The sequence below is a fragment of the Ranitomeya variabilis genome, chromosome 4 (genome assembly GCF_051348905.1).
Source record: "Ranitomeya variabilis isolate aRanVar5 chromosome 4, aRanVar5.hap1, whole genome shotgun sequence".
NCBI classification, from domain to species: Eukaryota; Metazoa; Chordata; class Amphibia; order Anura; family Dendrobatidae; genus Ranitomeya; species Ranitomeya variabilis.
Window position 1 is genome coordinate 355,212,954 of NC_135235.1, and position 20,011 is coordinate 355,232,964.

The 20,011-nt window shown below is 40.4% G+C and overlaps 1 protein-coding gene across 5 annotated transcripts in view; it reads right to left on the minus strand.

Annotated features, from left to right (window-relative positions):
• LOC143764762 (C-Jun-amino-terminal kinase-interacting protein 4-like) overlaps positions 1-20,011 on the minus strand; it is a 951,487-nt gene that overhangs the window by 745,390 nt on the left and 186,086 nt on the right. For all 5 annotated transcript variants that reach the window (XM_077250696.1, XM_077250698.1, XM_077250699.1 and 2 more), the window contains exon 5: positions 5,901-5,994. In XM_077250696.1, the coding sequence (XP_077106811.1) occupies positions 5,901-5,994 (94 nt within the window). The remainder of the gene's footprint in view (positions 1-5,900; positions 5,995-20,011) is intronic.

Consider the following 20,011-nt stretch of genomic DNA (forward strand, 5'->3'; position numbering starts at 1 on the left):
AAACATAGATCAAGTGTGCACAGGTGCTGAACCTAGAGTCACCAACTCTCAGCACCTGTTCACACTTGATCTATGTTTGGATGTGACGGTCAGTTTTTTGAAATTTTTATTTACTAGCCTTCTGACCGAGCACTCCGCCTCTTAGCCACAGGTGTTTTAATCGCAGCGGGTCCATTACCCCTCCACAGAGAGAGAAATTTAGTCTAAGAAGAGGTTTCACAGGTACCCATTCAGATGAAGACGTTTATTTTCAGCGAGGAAAGGAAAGTGTAGGACCTGGTATACGAGAGATGCCGTAAAGTGGCTACCAGGTACACGTAAATTGGACATTTATGAGCTAAACGCTCTAATTTTTTCATATTTCTAGTGCAGTAATGCAGTTCAACTTTCATGTTTGCATGTTTTGGCGCTACAGTGTGCGGCCTTGTTTGTTTGACATTGTACGGGTTGGTGACTCTAGATTCAGCACCTATTCACACTTGATCTATGTTTGGATGTGACGGTCAGTTTTTTTAAATTTGTATTTACACACGTACCGGAGACCTTGACATATGAAAGATGCCTAAATCTGGTTTTGCTGTAATCGCACAGACACGAAGAATAATGTAGCCTAATCACTTATACCGCAAGAGGAAGGCATAAAAAATAAATAAAACCAATTTTTTACATGCTGTTAATATTTTAATTCTCACTCCCAAAGATCGCAGTAAGGCTCGACACACATTTATCCTGTGCTGATCGCTTGCATCGGGGTTTCCGTGGAAATCCCTGAAATATGTTACCTCTGGCGGAAGATTCCCTGTAATGAGGCAGATGGAGGCACTATGGACACCGTCGTTTTAGGATTGAAAAGGGTATGTCACTCGGAAATTAAGATGGAAACCCCAAAGTAAGTGATCAGCATAGAGCGCTGGATAAATGTGATCCCAAATATTATGTAAAATGTTCCCAATAAAAGCTTTGACTCAATCCACAAAAAAAACAAGCCCTCACTCAGATCCGCCATCTGTTAAAGGATATATAGGGGGCTTTCACGTTACTAGTAGCACAAAGGCTCTGGAAAAGTGAAATGGCTCTCACCCACCAAAAGAAATTCAGCACATTCTCAACTCCCAAATCTACATGCTCCCGCCTCCATTCTGAGCTCCACAGTGGACCTAAACAACCACATACTAAGTCCACGTTTGGCATTTCTGAAACGATGATCGTCCGCCTAACTTACAGGTGCACGCCTCCAGAAGCAAGGGCTCGGCATGACGTACTGGTGACTATAATGTACCGGTCACTAGATGGTACTGCTCACTACATTGGCAGTTTATACTTTTCACTCGGCAACTTTCATTGCCGCTTGTTTCTGGAAAATACCCATTATGCCAAAATCATCACTACACCTGTAAATTTCCCAAGGGGTATAGTTTACTAAATAAATGGGGTCACAGGAGGGGGGATTCTGCTCTTCTAGCAATTAGGGGCTCTGTGTATGGAGTCCACAAACTGTTCTAGGAAAATCTGAGCTCCAGGAGGCAAAAAGCCTCCCTCAACGTCTCAGCACGCCACCAGCGCTCCAGGCAACAGAACGTACACAGTGTGGGCACACCGCATGCCCAAGCAGCTTATCCTGCTCACAGTCACGGTCTCCATTACTGCCTCTGAAATTAGCCTCCACATATATTGCCAGTATACTCATACATCTGATTATAAGTCCAGATCCTACGCTCCAGTAAATTAGATAAACTTGCTCTGAGGAAGGTCCACAAACGACCGAAAACGTTTAGCAAGAAACGAGCTACCGCTGATCTTTCTGTTCAGATGTAAAATAAATGACTTTATTTTCTACAAGCATTATTGAGTGCCAAGCTTTTTGATACATTTGATTTAAGGGGCTGGAAAACCTACTTGAGCACCTCTACTCACAAATTTATAGAGTGCCATGTAACTTGTTCTTGTTTCACATATGATGTGGTTCCTAAAGAAAATGGTGTTGTAAAAATGAGAAATTGATGGTCGATTTTTAACCCTATAACTTCCTAACAAGAAAAAAAAAATTTGGTTCCAAAATGTTGCTGATATAAAGTAGACATGTGGGAAATGCTACTTATTAAGTATTTTGTGTGACATACTGTATCTGTGTGATTTTAGGGCATGAAAAGTCAAAGTTGGAAAATTGCAAAATTTTCGCCAAATTTATGTCTTTTTTTCACAAATAAATGCAAGTCATATCAAATAAATTTTACCACTATTATGAAGTACAATATGTCACAAGAAAATCTCAAAATTACTGGGATCCATTGAAGCATTCCAGAGCTATTACCTCATAAAGTGACAGTGGTTAGAATTGTAAAAATTGGCCTCGTCATTAACGTGCAAACCACCCTTGGGGGTAAAAGGGTTAACTGACCTGACATATAAGAGAATTGCATCTCCATACAGACGACAATCCAGCAGCTGTTTGCTGTACACTGTAGCTGTCAATTTTCTGCATCAGTCACGATTAGTGTTGGCACAAACCATAGCCGTTTAACCTCTTAAATTATGCTGTCAATAGTGACTACAGAATCTAAATGGTTATGTGAGTGCAGTGGGGGCTCCCTCTTTAACCCTATTAGCACCCTGAGATCTTGATCATATGGTTCTGCTGTTTGCCTTGGCAATTTATGGCTTAATAGCGGCCTTAGAGTCTGCAGGGTATAGCGGCCTGTTCAAAAGTTATAAAAATTTAGGTGGTAAAAATAAACTTTTTCATTCCTGTCATGCCACTTTTCATTAATTCCTGAAAAGCACCTGAAGGGTTAATTAACTACTTTAAGGCAATTTTGAATATGTTGAGTTGTGTGGTTTTTAAAACTGTATCACATTTGAGGGTTTCCAATATGAAGGACCCCTAAAAGTCACTTAAAATCTGAACAGGTCCCTATAAAACAAAATTTTGTAAATTTCCTTTGAAAAATGAAAAATTACTTCTACCTTTTAAAACCTTTTAAAATGGTAACAAAATAAAACAAAATAATTCAACGGATTAGACATGAATCAGTGCAGACCTACAGTAACCTAAAGCTGATACTAATTGACTGCCCATCTTCTATACTAATCTACTGCATATAGTGCCGAAAGCCCTCTTAGGCTGCCGTCACACTAGCAGTATTTGGTCAGAATTTTACATCAATATTTTTAAGCCAAAACCAGGAGTGGGTGATAAATGCAGAAGTGGTGCATATGTTTCTATTATACTTTTCCTCTAATTGTTCCACTCCTGGTTTTGGCTTACAAATACTGATGTGAAATACTGACCAAATACTGCTAGTGTGACGGCAGCCTTAGACGGGCATCTGCTCCCTTGTCCATCATAGCATCTACACTCTAGTACAGCTGCTGCCAGAGTGTCTGTTGCTCTTCCTATACTGCCACGCATCTTTCTGTAATAATTATATGGGTACTACGGAATCTGATAGCATGGGATAAAGCCAGTCTGAGAACAAAGTTGCAGCAAAAGATGTATTTACTCAAAAACAGAAATGTAAACAGAACTAACAGATATTTCTGCAATTGTAACGAGAGCCTCAGCTCTATATAGAAAATAGCCAACAGGATAGCAAACAAAACATAGTACAGATATCTCTGCAATAGTAACAAGGTCCTCAGCTCTATATAGAAAATCACAGCAAACTGTGTAGCGGGGCGTGACCGCTAATGTGAACCAGTCCAGCAAGGAAATTATGTGGAAGTAAACAAGACACTTGAACGAAGAAGTCCAATAAGGTTATAGTGCAAATGCACACAGTATTAAATGATGAAGTCCAGCAACACTTGCTCATACGTGTGCACAGTACTTGTTTGTAGGAGTCCAAAAGTTCACAGATGATGCGTCATGTGAATGACGTCCTAGAAAAGAGAGGACGAGGGGAGAAAGAGGGAGAGCGCCACCTAAGCGTAGTAGATGAGTAGATCTTTCTTGTAGAGATAACACAGCTTGAATCTTGCTCACCTGGTGTGGTTGTGCAAAGAGGCACAACACTGGGAAAAGTTTAGTACACAAAGGAAATCCTTCCACAGGTGTGCTGCCAGTCGCAGCAGTTCCAGAGGCGAGAGGTAGCTGAATGGGGTGAGGCAGACCACCGAGTAGAGACCAGCAGAAGCAGGGAGTTAACCAGCAAACAGGCAGATGCTCAGGAGCCAGCAGCACAAAATATTCAGGCACAGGTGAACACAAGACCCGGACTTAAATAATCAGGACAGACAGGAAGTTCCATGACAGGGCGAGATCCAAGACTCCATCTTGGATCAGGGCGAACAGACACCAGGAAAGTCCGGAATCCTTACATTTTCATTCTCAGTTGTAGTCCTCTACCTTGCCGATTATGCTGCTACCACTGCTAAGCCATGCCAGCAGCCCATCTCCTGGCTGCCCACTGTGCTTTTGTACTACTAGAAAGTATCATCCCAATTTCTCTCTTGAAGGTTTACAAGCATCAAAACAGCTACAAAAAAGGAACATTTTTTAAATGTTTGTTAATAGGCCACTGATTCTTAATTTTTGAAAACCGCTATCTTGTTCCAACTAATTAAAAAAAGGATAATTTTTTATTAAAAGCCTTTGGAATTGCCTAGTCATTTCAAGACTAGTAAACCTGTTGTGGATCCACCCCGAAATTGTTATTTTTACTCCTATCACTATTTTATTTAGCAAAGCTTCTTGACTGCCTGCACCGCCTGTGTGTAATGTTCAGCAAAGCAAGCACTTGCCCCCAAGTAGGGATCATTTTTTTTTAATGTTTTTATTCTTAATTAAGTAACCTAAAACGCCTGATAGTGAAGATTTATTCGATAGGCTGTTGGTTACGACCCATTATATGATAATCATCTGTTCACACTTACCCAGATGGGTTAAGGTTACTTGGACATTAATAAGGCTGTGAAAGCAATAAAGTGTTCACAATTTGTTCCATACACTAACAGAAATACTCTGAATGCTAGCTACACATATTGTTTTCTGGGCAATTAGAAGAGTTGTAATATTGCAAATAAATTCCAACAAATAACATTTTGGGAGTAAACTCATGAGAGCCAGAAGACACAAGGCTAAAGTTGCTGTCTAGGAAGCAATTACTACTATTCTTTTTTTTTTACATTGGGCACTTCAGAGCTTAAATACTGTATATACTCGTGGATAAGTTGACCCGACTATAAGCTGAGGGACCTAATTTTGCCACGAAAAACTGGAGAAACTTATTGACTCGAGTATAAGCCGGGTATGCATTGTCCCCTCATCCCTATCTTGGTATGCATGGCTCCCGCTCCCTATCCTTGTTTGCACGGCTCCCCAACCCTGTCCTTGTATGCATGGTTCCTATAAAAAAAAAAAGAAAAACACATCCTACTTACTTTCCCTGTGCGCCCTCGCTGCATCTCGTTTCGGCACCAGCAGCTCTTCCTGTTGAGCGATCACATGCCCCCGCTCATTAAGGTAATGAATATTCACTTCAAGCCTATGGATGTAGAGAGAGGTGAATATTCATTACCTTAATGAGCAGGGGACAAGTGATCTCTTGGCCAGAAGAGTTGCTGGCGCCGGAACGAGATGCAGCGAGGGCACACAGGGAAAGTAAGTAGGATGTGTGCTGGAAGCCAGTAGCTGCAGCTGTAACTGTGAGCTCTTATAAGAGAAATGAATATTCACTGCCAACGCACAGTGCACAGGCTTTAGCTGCAGCCGCCAGCTCTTGCTTCTGTGACCAGCTGCTCTGCCGCTCCCCCTAACCCTCGCCGTCTTTCTGGGAAAATGACTCTTTTATAAGCCAAGGGGGCGTTTTCAGCACAACAAAAAAGGTTCTGAAAAACTTGGCTTATACACGAGTATATACGGTAGTAGGGAACTCATATAATCTTATGTCCATTTGACTTACTTTTTCACTTAGATTGTTAGGGTAGCAACCTAAAGGAAGACAACATTCTAGCGATGTTGGGGCCTCTTGAAAATCCAGTGTTAATTTCTTCTCTCTAAAATTAAAAGATTTAATAACAGTTGAATATTATATTTCAAACAATAAAACATGACGGCCTACATTAAAAATCAATGGGGTCAGTATAAACATTCTTATTTCATTTTTCCTCTATAATATTAAGCAAATTATGATAAAAAGGTACAGGTTAAATAATGACAAAGCTCCAGAAATATTAGAACCTTAAAATTCTCCCAAATATACTTTGAATAACAAGGAATTGGAGGAAACCCACACAGGGAGAACACCGAGTCCACACAGATGTTGCCAATTTTGGATTTAAGCCTAGGGACTAGGGCTGCAAGGCAGAAGTGCTAACCTCTGAGCCCCACAGGGCCACCCACATGAAACTTGGGAGAGTCTTGGAAAAAAGATTTCCCCATTATGTGGCCTCTAGGAGTGACTGAGCGTCTATAAACTATACCACATTTTACAAGAATGCTGATTAAACAACTTTTTGTTTTGTTAAAAACAAAGTTATATAAAATGTTGCTTGCATATTAACATGCACTGCCAACATCGTACATGTGGGAAAATCCGGTAGGTCAGAATCTCCTATGGCAGAAATGATGTAGAAGTAGTCACTTCCTCCCCAGAATTACAAATTTAATGGCACCGTTAGTCAGAGAGGGAGGAAAGGGCATAGAAAGGTGATGAAAGTGTGTTTCCAAAAAGGGGAAAAAACAGACTAAAAAATAAGTTGAATATGAGTGTTAGTCTTTGTATCAGAAGAATTTTTAGTTTTCGAATAAATGTCAGATTTGTTTTCCTATAATAAAGGTTTTTATTCCTACTGTTTTTTTCTTATTTTTTTTTTTATAAACTGACTTTACAGAACAGCTTAAATGACGTACATTGAATTGTAAGGTGCAAAAACTGCTAAGAAAAAAAAAAAAAAGATTGTGGTCAAATTGTCCAACAAGGTTCATGTATACATTCATGTAATGTTTAGGCTAACAAATATATCAAGACCAATACTTTTCACATAGGAAATATTAATTATCTGGGTATATAATCAAACAAAAGGATAAAAAGAGGATAAAAAGAGAAAGTAGGAGAGAGAAAAAAAAAAGGAAATCAGAGTAGCAAAATTAGATTCACAGTTAATTAGTTGTTGAGGATAAAGTACAGAATAGGAGAAAGACAAAAAAAAAAATGTGACAAATAAAATACAGATTGTGGTTACATTATGCCCTAGAAATTGGAGGATATCCATTTGTTACACTTAAGATGAGAGGAGTAGATACCTTGGATTGAAACAACAGATTGTTCCAAGGCACAATTATAATGAACGGCTTGAAGGAGTTTGTTAATTGATGGGATGAAGACCCTTTTCTGGCTATGAGTACTTTCACAGAAAACAAAACATGAAAGCTAACAGTTTTAAGGCTGAAGAAGGCTGTAAACAGCCGAAATGTGATGTGTATTTAGGTTTTATCAGTTTAAATAAAAAATTTTCCTACAAGCAACTGGAATTTCTGCACCTTGATTTCTCTCGGTGGCAAAGATTGGGCCATTCCCTGGTCCTCCTGTCTGGCATAGTTTTAAGGTTGAAAGACGACACAAATCCATTGATTTTATTCTATAATCCTACCGTGATGATCCAGAGGAAGGCAATAATCCCATGTGGCAGGTGCCAATAGGTCCATATTAGGGGAAAAATTTTGTCCTGACTCCACATATGGCAATCAGACTAGTTTCCTGGATCAACGACCAATCACAGAACCTGCTAACCATAACTGCAAATATTACATTTTTCAAGAAAGGCATCCAAGTCCTCGAGGTCATTTTTTAGATAATCAAATTACAACATGTGGCAGAGAATTCCATAGTCTCACTGTTCTTACAGTAAAGAACCACCTTCTGTGATTACTAAACCTTCTCAAATCTAGATGTAGAGGATGCTCCTTTGTCGAAGTAAAAAAAAATCTAAGAAGGATCTATATCCTGTCCCATCATATATCTGTACATTGTAATAAGATTGCCCCTTAGCTGTACTTTTTCCAAACTGAATAACCTCAAACTTGATAACCTATCTTGATACTGCAGTCACCTATTCCCTTAATAACCTTGGTTGCTCTTCTCTGCAATCGCTCTAGTTCAGGTTTATCCCTCTTATTCATCGTTGACCTATATTGTATACAGTATTCGAAGTGTGGCCACACTAGTGACTTGTATAGAGGCAAAATGGCAAAATGTTCTTGTCATGAGCACCTATGGACAGTTTTAAGCAACCAATCATTTTATTTGCCTTGGCAGCGGATGACGGGCACTGGTGTTTAAAAGTGATCCAGGTCTTGGTCTACCTGTACACCCAAGTCTTTTTCAGAGACAGTTTCACCCAGTTAACATTTTTTTCACTTTACTGAGTGAGGACTGAGCTAGCAGTGATCTGTCAGTGTCAAATAAAAATGACAGCCAATGCATAAATATGTGCACACCTGCTAAATATTTGCAAAAAAATACAAAACTATTGTTATGCCAACAGCAAAGACACACATATACACTGTTTTGCTGTATCTATAGCAATTATCTATGTATGACTGTTATTTCTGCATTGTATTCTAAGCCATTATTATTATCACAGTTGGCTATGTCCAGGTTTATAACACTATATACAGGAGCATCATCCTGACACTCCTAAATGGGGAAGGGTGTTTAGTTGCTATGTTTTTAATTGGTTTTATACGGTTTTGTGTGTCTTTGCTGTTGGCATAATAAAGTTTTGTATTTTTTGCAAATATTTAGCAGGTGTGCACATATTTATGCAATGGTTGTCCTTTTTTGTTTTGATATATATAGTTTCCATGCATTTTGTAGCACCCTGATCTATTGTGTCATCTATATTTATATATTGTTGGTGATAATAGTGCGCCTGATATCTTTATTATTGGTGATCTGTCAGTGAACTCATTCTACTATTAGGGTTTAAGATACGATACACTTTATTGATGCTGGGGGAAAATTACAGTATTACAGCAGCAATACAAACAGAAGTACATAAAATATTAGGACGCAAATCTTGCAGAGGTATACCAACATTACATAACAAATAAAAGTGGGTAGTTCCGGTGTATATAATTAACTGTTAATTGACATTAGCACACCAGCAATCAGTCATTGTCTACCACCCTTAGGAAATTATTATACATCCCCATAGCAGAAGCTACAAACAATTTCCTGAATTTCTCCTTGTAACACTATCTTTCTGAGCTTAACTTTCATGTGATCATGCATTATAATAGAGGAGCTTAAGAGAAGATAGATAACAGTTAAAAATAGTGAAGAGTGAATGTGCTCAGATAAGGTGTTAGAGCATGCTCATGTGCTAACCTTCGGCGTGCTCGAAAAATATGTTCACGTTCCCGTGTCCACATCTTTTATAATGTTAGTCAGTATCTGCCATGCTCACCTGTGATTTAACGCGGGCAGCCGAGACCTCGGAGAGCATGATTTTGGTCGGGTTACACCGTCCCCAGTGTTGCGATCACCATTATTCACAGAATAACGAAGTCCAAAAAAAAAAAAAAAAGTCTGATTTCCTATTTATTTCTCTCTCCTCTGATATTACCTAGCACATCAGAGGAGAGAGAAATGTGGTTCCCCGAGTGCCCCCCTCGGTACCTCATCCCCCAGTGATGTCCTCTGGCCCTTGGAGTCTTCTTCCGGGAAGAAAATGGTGGGTGCATGATAAAGGCACCCAGCAACAATAGGAGATGATTCCTATTGGTTAATTTTGATCACAGTGAGACCCTGTTGCAGTGATCAAAATAATAAAAAAACTGTAAATCAAACCGCCCTTAGTTAGGTAAAAATAATAAAATAAAAAAAGTTATTTACATTTTTCCATTAGGGTTGGGGCTAGAGTTAGGGTTGGGTTGGTGTTGAGGTTAGGGTTATGGTTGGGATTAAGTTTAGGGGTGTGTTGGGATTAGGCTGTGTCAGGGTTGGAGTTAGAATTTGGGGGTTTCCACTATTTAGGTATATCAGGGGGATCTACAAATGCGACATGGCGCCCGACATTGATTACAGACAATTTTGCATTCATAAAGGAAAACGGTGCTCCCTCCCTTGTGCATCCAAAACAGTGGCTTTCCCTCACATACAGAGTATTGGCTTACTCGGGAGAAATTGCACAACAAATTTTGTGATCCATTTTCTCCAGATACCCTTGTGAAAATAAAGTTTGATTCCATAGTAAATGTTGTGAAAATAGTAAAATGTTCATTTTTTACCTTCAACATTGCATTAGTTCTCGTGAAGCACCTGAAGGATTAACCCCTTTACCCCAAGGGTGGTTTGTACGTTAATGACCAGGCCAATTTTTACAATTCTGACCACTGTCCCATTATGAGGTTATAACTCTGGAACGCTTCAACAGAGCCCGGTGATTCTGACACTGTTTTCTCGTGACATATTGTACTTCATAACAGCGGTAAAATTTATTTGATATTACTTGCGTTTATTTGTGAAAAAAACAGAAGTTTGGCGAAAATTTAACAATTTTCCAACTTTGAATTTACACAAAATACACAAAATACTTAATAAGTAACATTTCCCACATGTCTACTTTACATCAGCATAATTTCAGAACCAATTTTTTTTTTTATTAGGGAGTTATAAGATTTAAAAGTTTATCAGCAATTTCTCATTTTTACAACACCATTATTTTTCAGGGACCACATCACATTTGAAGTCACTTTGAGGGGTCTATGTGATAGAAAACTCCAAAATGTGAGACCATTCTAAAAACTGCATCCCTCAAGATGCTCAATACCACATTTAAGAAGTTTATTAACCCTTCAGGTGCTTCACAGGAATTTTTGGAATGTTTTATCCCCTTCACCCCCCAAGCTTTTTTCGTTTTCGTTTTTCGCTCCCCTCATTCCACATTCCACAGAGCCATAACTTTTATTTTTCCGTCAATATGGCCATGAGAGGGCTTATTTTTTGTGGGATGAGATGTACTTTTGAACAATACCATTGGTTTTACCATGCCGTGTAACAGAAAACGGGAAAAAAATTCCAAGTGCGATGAAATTGCAAAAACAATGCAATCTCACACTTGTTTTTTGTTTGGCTTTTTTGCTAGGTTCACTAAATGCAAAAACTAACCTGCCATTATGCTTCTGCAGGTCATTACGAGTTCATGGACACCTAACATGACTATGTTCTCTTTTATCTGAGTGGTAAAAAAAAAATTCCAAAATTTGCTTAAAAAAAAAAGTGGGCTATTTTCCGATACCCGTAGTGTCTCCAATTTTCGTGATCTGGGGTCGGTGAGGGCTCATTTTTTGTGTGCCGAGCTGGCATTTTTAAGGATACCATTTTGCTGCAGATACGTTCTTTTGATCGCCTGTTATTGCATTTTAATGCAGTTGCGGTGACCAAAAAACATAATTTTGGCGTTCTGATTTTTTTCCTCGCTACGCCATTTAGCGATCAGGTTAATCCTTTGTTTTTATTGACAGATCAGGCGATTCTGAACGCGGCGATACCAAATATGTGTGGGTTTGATTTTTTTTTATTATTGTTTTATTTTGATTGGGGCGAAAGGGGGGTAATTTGAACTTTTATATATTTTTTATTTTTTTCATATTTTTAAACACTTTTTTAAATTTTGGCATGCTTCAATAGCCTCCATAAGAGGCTAGAAGCATGCACTACACGATCGCCTCTGCTACATAGAGGTGAAGCACAGATCACCTCTTTGTAGCAGAAATGCAGGGTTGCTTTGAACGCCGACCACAGGGTGGCGCTCAAAGCAATCAGCCATCAACAACCATAGAGGTCTCAAGGAGACCTCTGGTTGTTATGGCAATGCACCGATGACCCCCAATCATGTGACGGGAGTCAGCGGTGCGAGCAATTCCTGTCGCGCGGCCGGGAGCGCTAGTTAAATGCTGCTGTCAGTGTTTGACAGCGGCATTTAACTAGTTAATGGGCGCGGGTGGATCGCGATTCCGCTCGCGCTCATTGCGCTCACATGTCAGCTGTACAAAACAGCTGACATGTCGTGGCTTTGAGGTGGGCTTACAGCCGGAGCCCACCTCAAAGCAGGGGTTCTGCCAGCTGACGTACTATTCCGTCAGCTGGCAGAAAGGGGTTAAAAAAAAATGAACATTTAACGTTTTTTCACAAAAAAATTATTTCAGATTCAATTTGATTTTTTTTTTTTTTTTTTTTTTTTACCAAGGGTAATAGGACAAAATGTACAACAACTTTTGGGGTCCAATTTATCCTGAGTACGTCGATACCCCATATGTGGGGGTAAACCACTGTTTGGGCACATGGCAGAGCCCGGAAGGGAAGGACCGCCATATTGACTGTTCAATGCAAAATTTCCCTGGAATTGAGATATGACGTCATGTCGCGTTTGGAGAACTCCTAAACAGTGTAAACTCCCCACAAGTGGCACCATTTTGGAAACTAGACCACCTAAGGAACTTATCTAGATGTGTTGTGAGAACTTTGAACCCCCAAGTGTTTAACTAAAGTTTGTAACGCAGAGCCATGAAAATAAAAAAAAAAAATTTTCCCACAAAAATGATTTTTTAGCCCCCAGTTTTGTATTTTCACAAGGGTAACAGGAGAAATTGGACCCCAAAAGTCGTTGTCCAATTTGTCTTGAGTACGCTGATACCCCATATGTGGGAGAAAAAAACTGTTTGGGCACACGTCGTGGCTCGGAAGGGAAGAAGTGGGGAGTTTTGGAATGCAAACTTTGATGGAATGATCTGCAGGTGTCAAGTTGCGTTTACAGAGCCCCTGCAGGGGTGAACCTAGCCTTTCTGCTGCCTGAGGCGAACTGCAAAACGGCGCCCCCCCCACGTAGTAAAATCAGTACAAATAAATCTGGTTTACTCTTTACTCGCCTAACCTGACGCACATGTAAATCGCCAGAGCTCTGCTGGATCCCGGCGGGTGAGTATTTAACTATTTTTAATTTTAATTATTTTTTTAACAGGGATATGGTGCCCACACTGCTAAATACTACGTGGGCTGTGTTATGTACCGCGTGGCTGCTATATACTACATGGGCAGTGTTATATACTGCCTGGGCTGTGTTATATACTGCGTGGGCTGTGCTATATACTACGTGCTCTGTGCTATATACTGCGTAGCCTGTGCTATATACTGTGTAGCCTGTGCTATATACTACGTGTCCTGTGTTATATACTGTGTGGCCTGTGTTATATACTACATCGCCTGTGTTATATACTATGTGGCTGCTATATACTGTGTGGGCTGTGTTATATACTGTTTGGGCTGTGTTATATACTGTGTGGCCTGTATTAACGCATCGGGTATTCTAGAATATGTATGTATGCATGTATGTATATAGCAGCCACATAGTATATAGCACAGGCTACATAGTATTTGTCTGCTATATACTACATGGCTCCTATATACTACATGGCCTGTGCTATATACTATGTGGCTGCTATATATATATATATATATATATATATATATATATATATATATATATATATATATATATATATATATATATATATATATATATTCTAGAATACCCGATGCGTTAGAATCGGGCCACCATCTAGTGTAAAATATATTCCTAAAAAAGGGGATAAAATTAAGCACACCAGTAGCGCTTCAGAAACTGTGAATCCTGCAGCGGATACAAATACAGTGCCACCCTTCTGTATTAGTAGCTATAAACAGGTATATATATATATATATATATATATATATATATATATATATATATATATATATATATATATATATATATATATATATATATATATATATATATATATATATATATATATATATAAAAAAATAATCCGCGCTGGGTTCTCCAGTTTTGTGACCACTAAATACCTCCAAAAAACAATAACTATTTGCACCTTTTATATGACTTTAAAAAACTATTAAAAAATAAGTTTGTGCTGTGTTTTAAAATAGCTCCACCGTGGAGCACATTACCATAAGGAAATTCTGAGCGAGATAATAAATTGATTTTTTACCTGGTGCGGTATAGTCGATAATGTCCACAGTTCCCTTTAGTCGGTCTTTGTAAAAGTCCAAATGTGGAAAAATGCGGCTTCGGTGGAGTTTTTTTTTCCTCTTTTGCTTTCACGTGAGCGGGCTCCAGGCAGTGCCCCGGCCGGCGGCAAACAGCCCTATGCTCGCTCACTGCTAGTAGCGACTATGCGCTGTTGTGCAGCTCTCGGTTCTCTGCCTCTGCAGGACCTTGCGTGACGTCACGGTCATGTGATTGCTCCTGTAGCAAGTCACGTGAGCAATCACATGACCGTGACGTCACGCAAGGTCCTGCAGAGGCAGAGAACCGAGAGCTGCACAACAGCGCATAGTCGCTACTAGCAGTGAGCGAGCATAGGGCTGTTTGCCGCCGGCCGGGGCACTGCGTGGAGCCCGCTCACGTGAAAGCAAAAGAGGAAAAAAAACTCCACCGAAGCCGCATTTTTCCACATTTGGACTTTTACAAAGACCGACTAAAGGGAACTGTGGACATTATCGACTATACCGCACCAGGTAAAAATCAATTTATTATCTCGCTCAGAATTTCCTTATGGTAATGTCATGCTCCACGGTGGAGCTATTTTAAAACACAGCACAGACTTATTTTTTAATAGTTTTTTTAAAGTCATATAAAAGGTGCAAATACTTATTGTTTTTTGGAGGTATTTAGTGGTCACAAAACTGGAGAACCCAGCGCGGATTATTTTTATATATATACCTAAAATATATTCCTATTTAAAAGTGTATGTATTTGAAACATCGATCTTTACACTTGTTACATTTCTGTTTATGTAGGAGGAAATAAAGGATTTTAAGAATACTACTCACTGTATGGTTTCAGCTTTGGAAATCAACAGCTGGGCCTTAACAATGAAAATAATTGTCACATGTTGCATGTTGTTGCATGTCGCATGTTGTTGCATGTCGCATATTGTCGCATGCTGACACATGTTGCATGTCGCATGGTGTTGCATGTCGCATATTGTCGCAGCTTGTCGCATGTTGCATTTTGTAGCATGTTGCATGTTGTCACATGTTGCATGTTGTATGTGCACACAGTGTAGACAAGTCCAGTTCTGCTACATCTGGATGCCTGACATCTAGATGTAGCAGAGTCGGTAGATGTTCGCCGGAGATTCACCAACACTACAGCGTTCTCACAATCAGCTGATCAGCTGTTTATGAGAACCAGACTAGTGACCAGAGATAAGTCCCGGTCACTTGCACGGCAGTTCTCACGATAACATAAGTTATCGCGAGAACTGAAGTGGGCGAGGGACTTCCCGCGGCGGGACAGGTGAGCCGGGAGACGTGTAGTAAGCTGCATTTACGCAGTTTCTACGCATGTGACTAATCATTAGATGCGATTTTATCGCATCTAATGATAGTCTATGGTAAATTTATGGCACGGCGATGGAGCGTCACCACATTGTAAACAGACATGCTGTGTTCTGAAAAGACACGCCGCATGTCTGTTTCCGCGAGTCTGCCGCCTGCGTGTTTTACCGCATAGTGGAGACGGGATTTCATGAAATCCGCTCCACTATGCTGTAACATCTGGACGCTGCGTGTTTGACGCTGCGGCTCTACACAGCGTCAAACACGCAGCATTTCCTGAACGTGGAAACATACACTAATGCTTTCAGTCTGGGGGCACTTAAGGGTTAACAATAGGAAGCCATTTACTTTCTTTTCCCATCCACCCTGTCCTGTGCTTGTCTGCACTATTTCTCCAGTGCTCACAAAAAGTCCACAGCTACCTCTCTCCTCCCTCCCACAAGTCACAGTCTGATAAGCTGCAGCCTACAGGCACCAGCCAAGAAAGGAAAAAAAAAAAAAAACAACTCAGCTCACTCATGCTGCAGAGCCGACTCCTTTGATTCACAGCAGCAGGGAGCCTGCTCTTTGTATCGGCTCCTTCACTAACGACACTCACTAGCATGTGGGGGGTGGGGTGATGAATTATGTTTTTTATAGTCACTTACTGCTGCTGGTTACTGCTCCAAGTCGGCCAGCAATGTGTGTGTCCGACTCCCAGCACAGCAGCCAGCAGGTCATCAGGAAACAGGGCACCGCCTCTGCACCTCAGCCCGGGCCGGGTGGTAACAACGAGTCACCTCACTTGCCGCTGGGCACGCCGCACGTTACCTTGTTTGTGACACTGTCAGCAAGTGTCAGAGCAGGGATTGCAGGGAGAGTCGGCACCATGTGTTCTAACTTCTCACTGCCGCTCTGCCGCCCCCTGTCTTTAGGAATACTCCGCCGCTTGAGGAAAAGTATTCAACTTGCCTCATGATAACAGCGCTAGTGAGCCCCTGATGTACCTAAACAGTAGAAACCCCCACAAGTGACCCCATATTGGAAAATAGACCCCCCAATGAACTTATCTAGATATGTTGTGAGAACTTTGAACCCCCAAGTGTTTCACTAAAGTTTATAACGCAGAGCCGTGAAAATAAAAAAACAAACATTTTTTCCCCACAAAAATGATATTTTAGCCCCCATATTTTTAGCTTCCCAAGGGTAACAGGAGAAATAGGACCGCAAAAGTTGTTGTCTAATTTATCCAGAGTACGCTGATACCCCATATGTGGGGGTATACCACTGTTTGGGGGCACGTCGGGGCTCAGAAGCGAAGAAGTGGCATTTTGGAATGCAGACTATCATGGAATGGTCTGCGGGCGTCACGTTGCATTTGCAGAGCCCCTGATGTGCCTAAACAGTGGAAAACCCACAATTCTAACTCCAACCCTAACCCCAACACACCCCTAACCCCAACACACCCCTAACCCCAACACACCCCTAACCCCAACACACCCCTAACCCCAACACACCCCTAACCCTAATCACAACCCTAACCACACCCCTAACCCAACCGTAAACGTAATCCAAACCGTAACCCCAACTCTAATCCCAACCCTAACCCTGACTTTAGTCCCAACTCTAACCCTAACTTTAGCCCCAACCCTAACCCAAATTTTAGCCCCAACCCTAACTCCAATGGGAAAAAAGAAATAAATACATTTTTTTATTTTCTTATTTTTCCCTAACTAAGGAGGTGATAAAGGGGAGTATGATTTACTATTTATAGCAGGCTTTTATGTTTGGCAGCTGTCACACACTAAAATACACTTTTTATTGCAAAAAAACAGTTTTTGCGTCACCACATTTTGAGAGCTATAATTTTTCCATATTTTGGTCCACAGAGTCATGTAAGGTCTTGTTTTTTGCAGGACGAGTTGACATTTTTATTGGTACCATTTTCGGGCACATGACATTTTTTGATCACTTTTTATTCCGATTTTTGTTAGGCAGAATGAACAAAAACCAGGAATTCATTCATTTCTTTTGGGGGGTGTTTATACCGTTCCGCATTTGGTAAAATTGGTAAAGCAGTTTTATTCTGTGGGTAAGTACGATTACAGCGATATCTCATTTATATCATTTTTTGTGTGTTTTGGCGCTTTTATACAATAAAAACTATTTTCTATAAAAAATAATTATTTTTCCATCGCTTTATTCTGAGGGCTATAACTTTTTTTTTCCGCTGATGACTCTGTATGGCGGCTCGTTTTTTGCGAAACAAGATGACGTTTTCAGAGGTACCATGTTTATTTATATTCATTTTTTTGATCACGTGTTATCCACTTTTTGTTCGGCGGTATGATGAAAAAGCATTGTTTTTTGCCTCGTTTTTTATTTATTTTTTTACGGTGTTCACTGAAGGGGTTAGCTAGTGGGACAGTTTTATAGGAAGTGTCGTTACGGAGATACTAAATATGTGTACTTTTATTTTTTTTTATTATTTACATAAAGAAATGTATTTATTGGAACAATATTTATTTATTTTTCTTTATTTAGGAATTTAAAAAAAAATATTTTTACACTGTGTACATTTTTTTTTCTTACTTTTTTACATTGTCTCAGGGTGGGACATCACTATATAGTGTCAGATCTCTTATCGGAGAATTTGAACAGCACTGTGTCAAATTCAGCGATCTGACAGGCAGTGCAGGAGGCTTCTCAGTGCATGCTCTCAGCAGGCACTGACAAGCCACCTCCCTGCAGGACCTGGAAGGACCCCCGCGGCCATCTTGGATCCGGGGCCTGCAAGGAGGAGATTTTAGGAAATGCTCGGAACAACATGATCACATCCCGTTGTTCTGAGGGTCTCTGGGAAGCATGCAGGGAGCCCTCTCCCTGCGCGATGCTTCCCTATGCCACCGGAACGCTGCGATCATGTTAATGATGGGGTTAACGGGTTAATGATGGGGTTAATGTGCCGGCAGCGGTCCGTAACCGCTCCTGGTACATAGTGCCGGATATCAGCTGTCATAATCAGCTGACACTTAGCCGCGCTCCCCCGTGAGCGCAGCTGATCGCGTATGACGTACTTTTTACGTAAGTAAAAAATGGTTTTGTAAATTTGTTGGAAAAATTGGAAATCGCTAGTCAACTTTTAACCCTTATAACGTCCTAACAAAAAACTCTCTGATTTTTTAAATTTCAGCCAAATTATTTGTTTTTTTTTTCATAAATAAATGCAAGTCATATCGAAGAAATTTTACCACTAAGGCTGGAGTCACACATGGCGTAAGACAATACGCCACGTATTATACGTCCGTACTACGGCCGTAATACGGAGAAATGTTCCCAAAATAGTGATCCGTAGTCAGGGTGTGTCAGCGTATTTTGCGCATGGCATCCTCCGTATGTAATCCGTATGGCATCCGTACTGCGAGATTTTCGCGCAGGCTTGCAAAACCGACATCTAATGGATTTATGTGCTCAAATGTTCGGGAAAACATATATACAGTATATATATATATATATATATATATATATATATATATATATATATATATATATATATATATATATATATATATATATATATCATTGAGACACATATATATATATATATATAGTCTGTATTTAGATTTCATTCAGCGCGATATCTGTGAACAGCCGGTAATTCAATTGCCGGCTTTTCATTTCTCCTGCACAAACCCGACAGGATATGAGACATGGTTTACATACAGTAAACCATCTCATATCCCCCTTTTTTTTGCATATTCCACACTACTAATGTTAGTAGTGTGTATGTGCAAAATTTCAGCGCTGTAGCTGCTGAAATAAAGGGTTAAATGGCGGAAAAAATTGGCGTGGGCTCCCGCGCAATTTTCTCCGCCAGAGTGGTAAAGCCAGTGACTGAGGGCAGATATTAATAGCCAGGAGAGGGTCCATGGTTATTGGCCCCCCGTGGCTAAAAACATCTGCCCCCAGCCACCCCAGAAAAGGCACATCTGGAAGATGCGCCTATTCTGGCACTTGGCCACTCTCTTCCCACTCCCTGTAGCGGTGGGATATGGGGTAATGAAGGGTTAATGCCACCTTGCTATTGTAAGGTGACATTAAGCCAGATTAATAATGGAGAGGCGTCAATTATGACACCTATCCTTTATTAATCCAATTGTTGGAAAGGGTTAAAAAACACACACACATGATTAAAAAGTAGTTTAATGAAATAAACACAGCGGTTGTTGTAATAATTTATTGTTCTCTCAATCCATCAGGAACACCCTCGCTTGGAAAAATAAGAAACGCACAAGATACATACCTTCTGGTGAACCGTCTCGTCCCACGAAGTAATCCATCTGAAGGGGTTAACTAATATTACAGGCAGGAGCCCTGCTAAATGCAGCGGTGTGCTCCGTGCCTGTAATCCCCGGCGAATGAATGAAATGTAGGTCATTGACCTACATTTCTTTCAGTCGCGGTGAGGCGCCCCCTGGTGGATGCCCTCATATGACCTGGAGCGTGGGAAAAAGTTCCCAGGCTGCAGTTCATGAGAACATCCACCAGAGGGCGCCTCACCGCGACTCAATGTAAGTACAGATCCTGCTTTCCTTTCAGCACCCGGGGATTACAGGTACGAGCGAGCGAGTGGTTTATCGCAGCTCGTGCCTGTAATATTAATTAACCCCTTCAGATGGATTACT